Source organism: Schistocerca americana, chromosome 1 (genome assembly GCF_021461395.2).
Source record: "Schistocerca americana isolate TAMUIC-IGC-003095 chromosome 1, iqSchAmer2.1, whole genome shotgun sequence".
In the NCBI taxonomy this organism is placed as follows: domain Eukaryota; kingdom Metazoa; phylum Arthropoda; class Insecta; order Orthoptera; family Acrididae; genus Schistocerca; species Schistocerca americana.
This window is the reverse complement of record NC_060119.1, coordinates 58,435,133-58,452,775: the sequence shown is the minus strand read 5'-3', so window position 1 is coordinate 58,452,775 and position 17,643 is coordinate 58,435,133. Positions and strand designations below refer to the sequence as shown.

General features: G+C 38.6%; 1 protein-coding gene and 1 non-coding gene across 2 annotated transcripts in view; one reads left to right on the top strand and one right to left on the bottom strand.

The window, feature by feature from the left end:
- The window catches only part of LOC124596818 (piwi-like protein Siwi), a 267,140-nt gene that overhangs the window by 128,416 nt on the left and 121,081 nt on the right, over positions 1-17,643 (bottom strand). Inside the window, exon 8 of the mRNA XM_047135901.1 lies at positions 7,362-7,626. Within this exon, the coding sequence (XP_046991857.1) occupies positions 7,362-7,626 (265 nt within the window). The remainder of the gene's footprint in view (positions 1-7,361; positions 7,627-17,643) is intronic.
- Trnat-ugu lies at positions 10,211-10,285 on the top strand. Its single transcript has one exon. It is a non-coding gene; the product is annotated as a tRNA-Thr (tRNA).

Genomic DNA, 17,643 nt, shown 5'->3' with positions numbered 1-17,643 from the left:
TCCTACCCACTATCCTCCACATTTTCATAAGATATGAGTTAGGAAGTTTTACATGGAGTGGTCGGGCAACAGTGAGTTATTAATAGGTTTATTTTCAGTACAGTGGTGTTCCATTATCAGACAAACCTACACAATATCCTTGCCCATCCCCCTCCATCCAATCCCTTGCCTCATATTTCTTATCCCTGCACTAGACCTAGATGCAAGACCTGTCCTATACATCAACTGAAGGCTAGTTAAAGCAAAGGTTGTCACCCACGACTGACCATTTTTCATTACTGACAACTTACCCACTTCACTATCAGACATTACTGAGTTTAGCATGTTCTCTGCTATTGTATATGAGAGCAGACGTGAGATGTGAAGTCAGCAACACATAACACTAAAACTAGCACTCATGATGGAAATATATTGGATCTAATGGCAACAAATAGACCTGATGTCTTTAAAGATGTGCACATTCAAACTGAATCAGTGACCATGATGTTGTGGCAACGATGATTACCAAAGTATAAAGGCGAACTAAAACAAGCAGAAAGATACATATATTCAGTAAACTACATAAAAAATCAGTAATGTCATATTTATACTTGATCATGCACTGGATAGATATGTAGCCAGCAGAAAAGTTCACAATGGGAGGGAACCTCCCTGGTATACAGTCACTGTATAGAAGCTTCTAAAGAAACAGAGATTACTGCATAGTAGTGTAGGGCTATAGATAGAGAGATGCTGAATGCAACCATGTTTGGCTGTCAAGAGAGCAATGTGTGATGCCTTCAATGACTACCACAGCAGAATATTGTCAAATGATGTTTCACAAAATCTGATAGTACGTAAAGGCTGTTAGTGGCACCAAAGTTAGTACAAAGTCACTAGCAAATGAGACAGGAACTGAAATTGAGCTGAAATGCTTAACTCCGTTTTCAAATGTTCCTTTGCAAAGGAAAACCCAGGAGAATTACCAAATTTAATCCTTGTACCACTGAATAGATGAATGAAGTAAGAATTAGTGTCAGCGGTGTTGAAAAACAGCTGAAATTGTTGAAAGCAAACAAAGCTCCATGCCCCAATTGAGACCCTGTTAGATTCTATACTGAATTAGGTCCTCTTCTAACTATAGTCTGTCATAGGTCTCTTGAACAAAAAACTGTACCTAATTCTCGGAAAAAGGCACACATCGCATCCATCTACAAGAAGGGTAATAAAAGTGATCCACAAAACTACTGTCCAATATCCCTGACATTGATTTGTTGCAGAATTTAGAACATATCCCGAGTTCGAACATAATGAGGTATCTTGAATAGAACGACCACCTCAGTGCAATGCTGCATGAATTTCAAAAACATCAACCATGTGAAACCCAACATGCACTTCTCTCACATGACATACTGAAAGTTTCAGATCAAGGCAACCGTGTAGGTGCAGTGTTTCTTGATTTCTGAAAAGCATATGACTAAGTAACACACCTATGCTTATTGTCAAAAGTATGATCATATGGGGTATCAAGTGAAATTTGTGACCAGATTGAGGACCTTTTGTTAGGAAGGACACAGCATGTTATCTTGTATGGAGAGTCATCGTCAGATGCAGAAGCAACTTCGGCTGTACCCCAGGAAAGTGTGTTGGGACCCCCACTGTTCATGTTGAACATTAATGACTTGCACAGACAATATTAATAGTAAAATCAGGGTTTTTGCTGATGATACAGTTTTCTATAATGTACTATTTGTGAGAAGCTGCTTGAATATTCAGTAAGACGTTGATAAGATTTCAACGTGGCGCAGTGATTGGCGACTTGCTCTAAATGTTAAGAAATGAAAAATTTTGCATGTCACAAAATGAAAACACATATTATCCTATGATTATAATATTAATGAGTCACTGCTGGAATTGGACAATTCATACGAACACCTTGCTTTAACACTTTGTAGGGATATGAAATGGAATGATCACATAAGTTCAGTCATTGTTAAAGCAGGTGGAAGAAACTTGGGGAAGTGCAGTCAGTCTACAAAAGAGATTGTTTACATATTATTTGTGTGACCCATCATAGAATACTGCTATACTGCTCAAGTTTGTGGGACTCATATCAGACAGTACTAACAGGGGATATTCAACATATACAGAGAAGGGCAGCACGGATGGTCACAAGTTTGTTTAACCTGTGTGAGAGTGTCACAGAGATACTGAAGGAAATGAACTGGAAAATTCTTGAAGATAGGCATAAACTATCATGACAAAGTCTGTTAACAAAGTTTCATGAACAGGCTTTGAATGATTACTCTAGGGATATACTATAACCTCCCACCTATTGCTCACACAGGGATTGTGAGGGTAAGATTATAATATTTGCTGTATCCATAGAGGCATTCAAACAATCATTCCTGCCATGCTCCATATGTGAATGGAACAGGAAGAAACCCTAATAACTGGTACAGTACACCTCACAGTGGCTTGCAGAGTATAGATATAGATGCAGACTGAAAGCTTTGGATCGAGGCAGGCAGGTTGATGCAGTATTTCTTGATTGCAAAAAGCATTTGACTCAGTACCACACTACACTTACTGTTAAAACTATCATCATATGGAGTATCAAGTGAAATATGTGACTGGATTGAGGATGTTTTGGTAGGAAGAATGCAGCATGTTATCCTGGATGGAGAGTTATCGTCAAATGTAGAAGTAAATTCAGATGTTCCCCATGGAAGTGTGTTGGGATCTTTACTGTTCATGTTGTATATTAATGACCTTGCAGACAATATTAATAGTAATGTCAGACTATTTGTGAATGATGCAGTTACCTATACTGACATACTATCTACGAGAAGCTGTATAAATATTCAGTCAGATATTGATATGATTTCACAATGGTGCAGATACTGGCAACTTGCTCTAAATGTTCAGCAATGGAAAATTGTGTACTTCACAAAATGAAAAAAAAAAGTAGTATCCTATGACTGCTGAAATTGTAACTCATACAAGTACCTGGGAGTAACATTTTGCAGGGATATGGAACAGAATTATCACATAGGCTCATTGTGGGTAATGCAGCTGGTAAACTTTGGTTTATCGGTAGAATACTGGGGAAGTGCAATCAGTCTACAAAGGAGGTTGTTCACAAATCACCTGTGTGACCATTTCTAGAATATTGCTCAAGTGTGTGGGACCTGTACACAATAGGACTGACAGGGAATATTGAATCTACACAGAGAAGGCAGAATGAATGGTTACAGGTTTGTTTGATCTGTAGGAAATGTCACAGAAACACTGAAGTAACTGAACTGGAAGACCCTTAAAGATAGACAAACTATCCTGGGAAAGTCTATTAACTAAGTTTCAAGAACCAGCTCTAAATGATGACTCTAGGAACATATTGCAATCCATGCATATCACTCACATAGGGTAATGAGGATAAGATTAGAACAATTATCATGCACACAAAGGGATTCAGACAAACGTTCTTCCCGCACTCCATATGTGAATGGACAGGAAAAAACCCTGGTGTACCCTCTGCCATATACCTCACAGTGGTTTGCAGATGTAGGTGTAGAAAGTTATACACAGTCTTGTGACTTGGTTGACTGTGCTACTTCCCTCAGCCACTACATTGTCTTCCTGCAGTGCACAATTAACAGATTTTGAACCACTTTTGCACACAGGAAGTCAGAATTTACTTAAGGTCAAATTAAATAAAATAATAGTTTCAGTATTCTAGATAATGGGGATTTTTCACACAAGTACAAAAGGGACAACTGTCCAGAGAGTAGAAAACACTGGAGGTTCAAAAAACAAAAAGGAAAGAAAATTTAAAATGAAACAAGAAGAGAAGAACATAAGTAAATGATAATATGCCTATTTAAATAAAACTATTCATAAACATGTTTCCGAGTATATGAGAAGATACAGTGAAAATTTTATTAGAGTAACACTTGGAAACAACACAAAAGTGAAGAAAACAAAAATTATGCTGGGTAGAAATGAAATTTCATCAAATGTCAGAAGACAAAGATTTTATACTACAGATGGGTAATACACGCACTCCATGATTTTTTTTAAGTTCAAGAGATTGATAAGAAAAACAAACTCTTATTAATAGAACTAGTGAAATTCTCACAGAGTAATGCTAGATGAGGTCTGTACAGCCATTTAAGGTATGAAAAATGCAACATAACAAGAGAGAATGTCTCAGCTGAAATGATTAAATCTGGAGTAACACAACAGGAACTTGCAAAATTGTTTACAAAATATTTGTGAAAAAAGAATGCTTTCTGCGCATTTTATTTCATATTCTAGGCCAAAACATGTTGTTGTTGAAGATCTGTGTAATATAAGATGTGATCTACACAGAACACTGAACTGAAAAAGGTACAGTTGGATTGCAGACCAGTGTTTAAAATTTGTATGCTTTGATGATAAGGAGGAGACAGAAAAAAGGGATGGAAAACACTCCTTACCTCTCAGTCTCCTATCTGTAGTTTCAAAGATATCTACGGAAATTATCACTCACTGAGCACAAAAGAGCACTGAGGTTTAACCTATAACATAAAATGGCTTCCAACGTGGATATAGCACAATGGGCCACTTGTAAACTAAGGACATAATTATACTTGGAGCAAAAGGTTCTGATCATCACTTTGTCTGGGATTCAGAGATTTTAAGAAAACTTTGAATTAAGCTTCCACAAAATGTACACTAAAAGCACTTGAGAATTAAGCACTGATTGAACCCTCATTAATACACTGACAGGAAAAAAACCACAACACCAAAAAAAAAAAATTAATGCAGAGTAAAGAAATTTTGGTAATACGTATGTCTAGGTAACATATGTATGTGATTAATATTGCAGTAAGCACAAAATAATCCATTTCAAATATGAAATTGTGTTACATTAACTACCAGTGTAACCACCAGAATGTCAGATGCAAACATGCATCGTGTAGTACAGGTGTCGGATGTCCGTTTGTGGAATGAAGTTCCATATCTGTTGTACTTGGTCAATCAATACGGGGTCAGTAAATGCTGCTTGTGGATGATGCTAGAATTGTTCCCCTACGATGTCTAATATGTGCTTGATTGCAGACAGATCAGGTGATCAAGCAACTCAAGGCAACAAGTCAATACACTATAGAATGTGTCAGGTTATAACAGTGATATGTGGGCGAGTGTTATCATATTGGAAAACAAACCCTGGAATCCTGTTCACGAATGGCGGCACAACATTTTGAATCACCTGATTGACATAAAAATTTTTAGGCAGGGTGTGAGAGACAACCAACGAAGTGTTCTTGCTGTCATACGAAATCATACTGCAGACCCTAATTGCAGGTGTAGGTCTCGTGCATCTAGCACACAGAAAAACTGGTTGTAGGCTCTCAACTGGTGTCCTCCTAACCAACACATGACCACTGCTGCCACTGAGGCAGAATCAGCTTTCATGAGAAAACATAACAGACCTCCACCCCAAACCTCCAATGAGCTCTCACTTGATCCCACTGAAGTTGCAAATGTCGGTGGTTTGGGCTCAGTGGAATGAACGCTACAGTGTCTGGCTCACAGTTGTTCTTGAAGTAAACAGTTTGTAACAGTTTGTTGTGTCACTGTGGTCCCAACTGATGTTCAAATTGCTGCTCTGCTGCAGATTCAGTATGACACATGAGACATGTGCCAAACATGATGGTCTTGCCTCTCAGTAGTGCCACGTTGCTGTCTGAAGCCTGGTCCTCTTGTGACTATGAATTCTCGTAATCACTGCTGCCAGCTATCATCTACAGTGGCTACATTCCTGCCAAGTCTTCCTGCAATATCACAGAAGGAACATCCAGCTTCTCATAGGCCTATTACATGACCTCACTAAAACTCAGTATGATGTTGATAACAGTGTGTTTGACACCCTAAGGCATTCTTGACTAACATCAACATCCAATCTCTAAGGTAACTAATGCTCACAACTGTTACATCATTTATTTGAATCAAACCAGATTTGTATCCCCATTGTGCCGCTAATAGGACCACTCTTAAAGGACTGGCTCAAAACTTAAATAGACATAATCTTTCAGATTTAGAAACACGCCTGTCAACTTTTCTTTATGTTGCACAACTCCTTCGTAGTGTTGCAGTTTTTTCCCCATCAGTGTATACGGAAGAAAATGGACATCAGTGCTTTCATTATACTTCATTTAGACTAGTGGAAAATTCAAAATGTGGAAAGGAGTCAGGATGGAACTCACTTTGCCCCTAAATTATTCTCAGCTGCCTCACACAAAGGCTTCTGATCCATAAATTGGAGAAGAAGAATGGATTCCTGTTACAGGAATATGCCAAAACCACCTTCAGTTTGCTGGTGATTTCTTCTGATTGCCTCTAGTACAATAAACAACTAATGGGAATATATAATGGATCCAGTTTGACAACACCCACAAAAATCAATTACAGTATGAAAAATATGTAATAAAACCACCGAAAATAAACTGGCTCAAATTAGCATTGACTATTTATATGATAACTATTATAGAACTTATGGCTACCCAGTGAGCAGATGAGACATTCACCTAGGGAACTACTAAGAGAGACAGGAAAACAAGCAACTGGATTGATGAACAGAGTGGATAGGAAATACAACTTTGACTGTAATGCAAATGAAGTGGACATAGCTGTACATATTCCAGGCCAGACTAGTGTCAGCAGTCAGAGACAGCAGCCAGATGTGTATGAGTTGCATTTGTGTGTGTGTGTGTGTGTGTGTGTGTGTGTGTGTGTGTGTGTGTGTGTGTGTGTGCGTGCGTGTGCACACGCGCGTGCTTGTGTGTGTGTGTGTGTGTGTGTGTGTGTGTGTGTGTGTGTGTGTGTGTGTGTGTGTGTGTAGACTAATTTCAGAAGAAGGCCTTTTGGCCAAAACCTTCCTTCTTTAGCAGTCTTTTTGTTGTGCATATCTGCGGCTCAACATCTCCACTACATGGTGAGTAGCAACCTATCCCCCTTTTTCTTAAGGGGAATATAGGTGCTGCAATTTGTGGGCAAAAAATGGTAAGTTAGAATATCATTCATCCAAAAATCTTCAATACGTCGTTGTGATCCTACTAACTAATCAATCAATCTAAGCATTTAGACACATTTTAGTGCATTTACTTGTGTGCAGGAGAAAAAGTGATTGTTTATTCATATCACAGTCCAAATGGGCTTTCATTTTCCAACATCTACAATCCAATACATTAACAAGAAGCAGCAGTGAGACGCTCAATATGTTACTGGAGTTAATACCTGTCAAACTAATAACACTTAAGATGGAAATACTTGTCGAGGCATGTTAGAAAAAGAAACTATCATAGTCAGAGGGCTATTTCTATAAAACATGTACTTACTTGTACCTGTCAGCCCGTTTGTTTTGCAAAATGATTAATATTATCTGTGGAGTAAAAGATGACAACAAATGATCCAAAGCTTGGATGTAGCCCGCAATCCCTTGTTCTTCTTGAACTGAATACACTACACCATCTTCAATTTTAAAATCAATGGCTGCAGCAGCTTTTTGAAGAGTGAATTGGAATTCTTTGCATGCTCGCAATTGTGAATTTGGGCACAGAATTCCCCATTTCTTGAGTACAGGAGCACTTAGAAGGCCTCTAGCTGAAAAAAAGTGTCAAGGACATTAATTAACTAAAAGTAACAGCATAATGAGCTGTGGGATATAATAGGACACTGTATTTTTTAAAAATTAAAACAAGAAAATGGAAGCCAATGTTTATATGACAGGAGTTTCAATATAGTGCAGAAGCTGCAGTAGAATGAAAGGCCAATTCTGGAAGAATCTACACTGCATAACAAAAAAAAACTGAAGCACCCAGAAGGGGAGGAGGAAACAGAATGAAACTTCACCACCCATGGCCTACGTCCCTGCTTCCCATCATGGAACCATGCCAAACATCACAATTTGTATTTCAGTGTTAATACTGCTGCTAGTTTCTAAATAATGGCATGGGACGAAAAAGAACGTTCCAGGGAGTCCATTACTTGTTCTCAAGTGGCAGCTGCAGATCTGAAGGGGTTTAAGATGTTCTTGGTGCACAATATGGTGACCCTCCCTTGTGGTGGTCAAATGTGGTCTGGCCAAGCTTTTGCTTGGTGAAAGTTTGCTTGCCCTCAAGTCCCATGCAGTACAATTTCAAGCTACAGTCACATCCAAATGCCACACAAGTCTGGATATTGTACAAAGAATACTTAATAACACTGGTGGCTCTTCTGCCTATCACAGAGAATTGCAACTCTAATGATTTGCTTACCTGCATGTGGTGTGAACATGTATGAAGTTACATAGACAATCTGAAGATGTCTTCTGTGTGTTCCATTGTTTTTTGTCGCGCAGTGTATCAGTAATTGTTTCTGGATCACTAATAAAGTGATCTATCTCTTTTTTTCCCAACCCCTCAATCTACGTCACCTAAATCGAGTCAAATAAACTTGCAAAAAACGGCTAAAAAACCCCAGATGGTGTCTACTGGCCAATAATGTCATATGATCATTTCATTTTATATTTTCTCTAAAAGTTTTTCCTATTTACTTCATAACAAAATTCCAGATACTTTTTACTTTACCGAGTTACCAATTTCAGCCTTCAATAACATGTTCAACATCTGTATGGTCCTGTAAGACTTCTGTTGTATAGTTTGTAATGGATAAACTTATTGTGATCATTTGATCTCTTCGCTGCTGAATAATGCTCCCTTTTCATTCTACCAAAATACCAATAACCTTAGTAGTTCAAGCTGTTGTACAGGATGAAAAAAACTCTGTGGTACTGCAGTGGGTTCTTTGGTTTGCTCTGGAAGGAGACTGAATTCATGTTCACACATGAAATATTAGTTCACTTTATTACAACATAGGTAAGGAGATTTACTTAATTTTGTACAATTCATTTCCACAGAAATATCATGTGTGTTCACAACTGTCTCTGAACATTAATGTATCACCTGTTACAGACAGAACACAAGTCTCTTCATCACTGTACATTTAACAGTAACTTTTGCATACAGTTCTGCCTAAGACATTGAGTACACACATGGTTTAGTAGAAGAGGATGCTGTTGTCTTACTGTGTTATTCGATCATTGTGGACTGGGCTGAGCAGTCCTCTGCTTACCATAAGTAGATGCTCATTTGACAATAGAGCTTGCAGTGACTGCCATTTCTTGTGGTTGCACTGTGAGGTACCATCCTTGCTTTGGTACTTCGCTCTTCAGACAATGCCACACAAAATTTACCTACTACCTTTTAGGAAATATTTCTTGAAACATATTTGTAATCTAATTAATAACTTTATTAAGTTTCAAGTTAGCATCAATAGCAGTCCATACAAGAGAGCAGTCCACAAGCTGTATTTGTGGACTAAAGCTTTCCGTAATGTTTGTGTTCATAATCCTCATTCATAATCATTTTCAAACTGAAATTTATTTTGCTCTGTAAATTTACTTAGTTTATCATGACAGAACTGTCTGTTATGGTATGAGGGCCAACATAGAATGTTTTTGATGGTTAAATTATTACATTTAACTTTTTTTGGAAATACATTACCAATGAGAGTGAATCAAACATAATTCTTTCACTATATATGACGGTAGTATCTGTTCCCGAAAGAATAGTTACTATAGATGACCATGTAACTTTTTGCAAGAATGAAATGATAATTAAATGGACACCCTAGCTGTAAACAGGTGTTGATACACTTCATTGGGGACATGCTCCATGGGGAGCGTGCAAGGGATAAGTCCCAGCAGATGCACTATTCTCTGTGGCCTCGATGTCTCAGATGGATAGTGTCTGCCATGTAAGCAGGAGATCCCAGGTTAGAGACACATTTTCAACATGTCCCCAATGAAGTATATCAATGCCTGGTTGCAGCTAGGGTGTCCATTTAATTATCATTTCATTCTAGCAAAACGCTGCACGGTCATCTATTGTAACTTCTTTCGGGAACAGATGCTACAGTCATATATAGTTAAAATATGGCTTCCCAGCCATTGACCTTCTTGTGTGCGAACGCAAACACTATGCCCGAACCAGTACGGGACTTGGTAGATAATCTTCCATGAGTAATGAGTATGATGGGCAAACATCTATTAGGCGCACTACGAATGTAGTGGTGTGGACATGTTGGGAATGTGCATCTCACGGAGAGCGTGCAAGGGATAAGTCCCTGCAGACACACTATTCTCTGTGCCCTCGGTAGTTCAGATGGATAGAGCGTCTGCCATGTAAGCAGGAGATCCCGGGTTCAAGTCCCGGTCGGGGCACACATTTTCAACATGTCCTCAATGAAGTATATTAATGCCTGGCTGCAGTTAGGGTGTCCATTTAATTATAATTTCATAATTCTTCAAGCTTCAGAAATATTCATATACATGAACTTATACAGGGTGTTACAAAAAGGTACGGCCAAACTTTCAGGAAACATTCCTCACACATAAATAAAGAAAAGATGTTATGTGGACATGTGTCTGGAAACGCTTAATTTCCATGTTAGAGCTCATATTAGTTTCGTCAGAATGTACTGTACTTCCTCGATTCACCAGCAGTTGGCCCAATTAAAGGAAGGTAATGTTGACTTTGGTGCTTGTGTTGACATGCAACTCATTGCTCTACAGTACTAGCATTAAACACATCAGTACGTAGCATCAACAGGTTAGTGTTCATCACGAACGTGGTTTTGCAGTCGGTGCAATGTTTACAAATGTGGAGTTGGCAGATGCCCATTATGGATTAGCACGGGGCAATAGCCGTGGCGCGGTACGTTTGTATTAAGACAGATTTCCAGAACGAAGGTGTCCCGACAGGAAGACGTTCGAAGCAATTGATCAGCGTCTTAGGGAGCATGTAACATTCCAGCCTATGACTCGCGAATGGGGAAGACCTAGAACGACGAGGACACCTGCAATGGACGAGGCAATTCTTTGTGCAGTTGACGATAACCCTAATTTCAGCGTCAGAGAAGTTGCTGCTGTACAAGGTAACGCTGACCACGTCACTGTATGGAGAGTGCTACGGGAGAACCAGTTGTTTCCGTACCATGTACAGCGTGTGCCGGCACTATCAGCAGCTGATTGGCCTCCACGAATACACTTCTGCGAATGGTTCATCCAACAATGTGTCAATCCTCATTTCAGTGCAAACGTTCTCTTTACGGATGAGGCTTCATTCCAACGTGATCAAATTGTAAATTTTCACAATCAACATGTGTGGGCTGATGAGAATTCGCACGCAATTGTGCAATCACGTCATCAACACAGATTTTCTGTGAACGTTTGGGCAGGCATTAATGGTGATGTCTTGATTGGGTCCCATGTTCTTCCACCTATGCTCAATGGAGCACGTTATCATGATTTCATACGGGATACTCTACCTGTGCTGCTAGAACATGTGCCTTTACAAGTACGACACAAAATGTGGTCCATGCACAATGGAGGTCCTGCACATTTCAGTCGAAGTGTTCATACGCTTCTCAACAACAGATATGGTGACCGATGGATTGGTAGACGTGGACCAATTCCATGGCCTCCACGCTCTCCTGACCTCAACCCTCTTGACTTTCATTTATGGGGACATTTGAAAGCTCTTGTCTACGCAACCCCGGTACCAAATGTAGAGACTCATCGTGCTCGTATTGTGGATGGCTGTGATACAATACGCCATTCTCCAGCGCTGCATCAGCGCATCAGGGATTCCATGCGACGGAGGGTGGATGCATGTATCCTCGCTAACGGAGGACATTTTGAACATTTCCTGTAACAAAGTGTTTGAAGTCAGCTGGTACGTTCTGTTGCTGTGTGTTTCCATTCCATGATTAATGTGATTTGAAGAGAAGTAATAAAATGAGCTCTAACATGGAAAGTGAGCGTTTCCGGACACATGTCATTTAACATATTTTCTTTCTTTGTGTGTGAGGAATGTTCCCTGAAAGTTTGGCCGTATCTTTTTGTAACACCCTGTATAGTCTCCTGAATGGGAAACACATTTCCCCTAGCATGAGGGCAGTTTGTTGATCCCATTTTCGTAAAATGAGCATGACTGTGACAGTAACCAGTCGCACATGCACACTTCCACAGAGTCATTGTTGTCAAATTTGTATTCTCCTTCTGCTTGCTTTTCTGTTCCAAAGAAACAAAAATCACAGGGCAATAAGTTGTAATTATATGAAGGATGTTCTGGTGTTGTCCAGAAGACTTCCAGAATTTTTTGTTGAGTTTGGACAGTTGTGTGTCATCAAGGATTGTTATGAAGCATGATTACATCCCGGAATGGAAACGTGCATCATTTCTAATTTGGTCCAGAAGTAGGCAATGGTATGCAGCATTAATAGTACTATGTTCATGGAGAAAATCTGTGAGAAGAACTCCTCCAAAATCAAAAAAGACTCCTGAAAGAACATTACCCACAGAGTCAGTTTTTGGCTTTGATGGGTGCAGATTTGTCTCTTTGGGCTATTCCCTGCCGCTTTTTTTCAATTTCAGGATGTAATGGTGCACCCATACATTGCTGGCCACAGTCCAGTGCAAAGAAATGTTCCCCTTCAATTTGGTAGCATGTCAGTATCTGTTTGACATATCAAGATAATGAAATTTGTGCTCTGTGGGGAGAAGACAAGGCAGAAACAATGTGAACACTTTCCAAGGTCCAAGGTTGTTCATAACAATCGCCTGAGACTACTGTAGCTCCTTCCTGGAGTTCCCTTTGGTAGAAACTCCAAGAGAATACACTATTAAATGAGTTGAAAAATGCACCACTTCCTTCAAAATGACATTGAAAATAAAATTAGAAAAATCAATACACACATGTTATCAGAAGAGAACAAAATTATAATGATACACTATGAACCAGCATACACTCTGTGGTGACTTACAATGTGCAGATGTAAACACAGATACAGTTATATCATTTTGCTGCAAATGTACCTAATATATTGGCAAATTAATGTGTTCTAAGTAAAGCATTATAATATGTCATGACTGCTTTAACTATTTAGAAAATATTAAATAAGGTACAAAACTGTGAAATGTAGTTCTTATTTTAAAGATGTGTGTTTAGTTCTTCCTTCTAGCTATTTTGAAGAGTTGCTCAATCAATTTTATTTTGTTTGCATTTACAGAACCTCAGTAACTAACTTTCATTTAGGATGCTTTGTTGGGAACCATACTTTGAAGCTTTCAGCTGACATATGATTAAGTTCATAAATTTTCTCCTTTTCCTGACACAGTCCCTTTGGCTATGCCAAATATAGTTCTCAATGCTCAAAAAATAAAGTATCAAAGTATTACAATTTTGGATAATTAATTATCAGAAAGCAATCAAACTTAAGAACCACATAGTGCATAAACAACAGAATGTTTTAAGGCTGTTCATGTTACACACAAGCAGTATGAACAGGCTACATTTAAATTTTTCCAGCAGTTTGCAGTTTTAGTACATCTTATAGTTCATATACACCTACAGCCCTGCAACTGTTGAAATCATTATTGAATATTCTTGGAAAAAGTAGCTACATTTAATTAAATTTCTACACTGTGAATGGTGAGACACCACAAACAGCATGGGCTGCACTGAACTTAACCCCACCAACTGGAGGCTAACAGTTATTGAGTTTAGCAACTGCCATTACTTGTAAGATAGAAATAAAGAATCTCAATAGAAAGTGTGATTTGACTGAAAGAAGTAGTACTTTTACAATGTATAGCATCACAGGGCCAGATGTGGACATTGACCACAATACAGTGGTCATGTTCTGTAGATTAAAACTGAAGAAATTGGGAAAAGGTATGAAATTGAGGAGGTGGGACCTGGATAAACTGAGGGTTGTTGAGAGTTTCAGAGGGAGCATTAGGCAACAGCTGACTGGAACAAGGGAAAGGAATACAGCAGAAGATGAATAGGTAGCCTCAGGAGATGAAATAGTGAAGGCAGTGAAGTAGCAAATAGGTAGACAATGCCTAGTAGGAATCCTTGGACAACACAAGAGATACAGAATTTAACTGATGAAAGTATAACATATAAAAATGCAGCAAATTAAGCAGGAGAAAGGGAATACAAATGTTTAAAAATGAGACTGATGGGAAGTGCAAAATGGCTAAGCAGGAATAGCTAGAGAGTAAATGTAAGGATTTAGAAACATATTTAACTAGAGGAAAAGTGGGTACCACTACAAGAAAATTAAAGAGAGCTTTGGGGAAAAGAGAAGCAAACTGTATGAATATCAAGAACTCAGATGTAAAACCAGTCCTAAGCAAAGAAATGAAAGCAGAAAGGTGGAAGGAGTATATAGAGGGTCTATACAAGGGATATGTACTTGTGGGAAATTTTACAGAAATGGAAGAGGATGCAGATGAAAAAGAGATGGGAGATGTAACAGCATGAAGAATCTGACAGAGCACTGAAAGATCTAAGTCGAAAAAAGGCCCTAGTAGTATACAACATTCCATTAGAAGTACAGATAGTCTGGGGAGAGCCAGCCATTACAAAATTCTTCCATCTGGTGAGAAGATGTATGAGACAGTCGAAACACCCTCAGACTTCAAGAAGAATGTAATAATTGCAACTCCAAAGAAAGCAGGTGCTGACAGGAGTAAAAATTACCAAAACATTATTTTAATAAGTCACAGTTGTAAAATAGCAACACAAATTCTTTACAGAAGAATGGAAAAACTGGCAGAAGCTGACCTCAGGGAAGATCAGTTTGAATTCCGGAGAAATATAGGAATACATAAGGCGATACTGACCTTTCAATTTATCTTAGAGGATGGATTAAGGAATGACAAACCTACGTTTATAGCATTTGTAGACTTAGATAAAGCTTTTGACAATGCTGACTGAAATACTCTCTTTTAAATTCAGAAGGTAGCAGGGGTAAAATACAAGGAGAGAAAGACTATTTACAACTTGTACAGAAACCAGATGGCAATAATAAAATTGGAGGGGTGGAGGAGAACAGTGGTTGAGAAGGGAGTGAGACATGGTTGTAGCCAATCCCCAATATTATTCAATCTGTACACTGAACAAGCAGTAAAGGAAAAATTTGGAGTAGACATTAAAGATCTGGGAAAAGAAATAAGATCTTTGAGGTTTGCCAATGACATTGTAATTCTGTCAGAGAGAACACAAAACCTTGGAAGAGCAGTTGAACAGAATGGACATTATCTTGAAAGGATATTAGGTGAACATCAGCAAAAGCAAAACAAGAATAATGGAATGCAGTTGAATTTAATTAGGTAATGCTGGGGGAATTAGATTAGGTAAGAAGAAACCGAAAGTAGTATATGAGTTTTGCTATTTAGGCAGCAAAATAACTGATGGCCAAAGTAGAGAGAATATAAAATGTAGACTGGCAGAGGAAGAAAAGCATTTATGAAGAAGAGAAATTTGTTAACCCTGAATATAAATTTAAGTGTTGAGAAGTTTTTTCTGAAATTTTTTTCTGGAGTGCACCCAGGTAAGGAAGTGAAACATGGACACTGAAACATGGATGAGAAATAGTTTGCACAAAAAGAGGGCAAGCTTTCAAAGTGTGGCGCTACAAATAATATTGAAGATTAGGTGGATAGATCATGTAACAGGAGGTAATGAATAGAATTGGCGAAATTTGTGGCACAAATTGACCAAAAGAAGGCATTGGTTGACAGGACACATTCTGAGACATCCAGGGATCACCTACTCAGTATTGGAGGGAAGTGTTAGAGGTAAAAATTGTAGAGGGAGACCAAAAGATGAATACAGTAAGCAGATTCAGAAACATGTAGGATCCAATAGTTTTTCAGAGATGAAGAGCCTCCCACAGGATAAAGTAGCATGGAGAGCTGCATCAAACCAGTCTTCAGTGAAGACCACAACAACAACATGGCTTCACAGTACTGGTGTATTAACTTTAAATTACTAAGCGTAAAGCATATAAATGCAATCCTTTCTATTTGAAGGACTATATCCTGTATCCAGCAAATACCAAACAGGACTGGCACAATACTTTTCCAATTTTGTGGAGAATCAACCATACCCACATACAGGCTATTATTAATTTGGGGTCACAACTCCCAAAGGCATTTTCAAGCTATTGCCAGCTGCCCTCTGGGAAAGAATGTGTGTACGCCTACTGTCCATGTCTAGGGTTATCGCATTGTCCAATATGACACTGTTTTCAAAGTACTGCACATCATCCATTTGAGGTGAGGGTGAGTGTGCCTCCACAAGTTCCAGATGCAGGTGTTTTAATGCACTTGGCTACCTCAATGGGTCATATAAATGCAGTATGATTGATATTGTGTACAAAGAATGTAAATCTGATATGCCTAAAATTTTATAGATTCAAAAATATATTATGCAACTGTCAAGTTACAAACTCAGTCTATATGCCTAATATGTTATAGATTCAAAAATACATTATGCAACTCAATCTATCATCAAATATGCATAAAATGTATTGATAGGATATGCACAGCCTGAAGCAATGGTTCCATTTGAACAAAATTTTATTACTATATTGAGCGAGTTATATACTACACAGGATTAATCACCTAAACCTTGTATCACAAATATTGTGGAAATGGAAAGTGCTACTCACGTGCAGTTTTCACATATGGATTGGTAGTCAGGGGCTTGTAGTGTTAGCCAATCAACAGAATGTAATAATACTTAGAAAAAGTATTTTTTGTGCAAAGATACACTTCTTCAAGTGGTAAAATGCCTACTAACATTAACAAACTAAAAGTAGAATAAATTAGAAAGTCGGAGGTGTTTGTCGAAGGATTCTAGCGCGAGTTGTTTATGAGGTATCGTACTCTGACACGTTTCCACAATGACACTTGCTAGCCAGTCAACCTGAGTAGTTTCTAGGTATGATGATGTTATATTTGCTTACAGTGTGCTTGTGTGTTCCTTGAGTGTACTGAGACTTGCTGATCTGTAATTGTGTGATAGTCCAAGCAGTAGGTCAAATGGGAAAAATGAAATCTACCAATGCAGAAAAATCCAACATGCTCATGATATATGGAGAGTGTAGGGAGAATGCAGTTCGTGCTGGTACAGTGTGTGCAGCAAGATATCCCAACATCTGTCAACCATCTTGGCAAATATTTATCAACTTCTTCAACCAGTTATGTGAATGTCGTAGTGTTACACCTAGACAACCTAACAGAAGGAAAAAAGTGACAACAGAGGAGGGGGGAGTTAATGTTCTTGCTGCTGTTGCACTTGATTTGCACACTATCTTATGTGAAACTGTATGACCAAATGGAATGAGTCAGGCAAGAGTCCTCCACTGACATAGGTTCCATCCCACCACATCTCTCACCATCAAGAGCTGCATGGAAACAATTATGAGAACCATGTTAGCTTATGTACATGACCATTAAGGCAGGATACTCCAGTATCATGTATCTTGTTTAGTGAAGAAGCAACATTTACCAATCACGCCAGGTAAACCATCAGCACTTATGGAGTATAAATGTTTTGTGCAGGACAGTGAAGCATCAGCTCTTAGGTCCATTTTCGATAGATGGAACAACTGAACATGCACAAATATCACAGCTTCATAACAGACCATCTTCCACAGATGCTATAAGACATTTCTCTACAGACTAGGAGGAACCTGTGGTAGCAACATGATGGCTGTCCA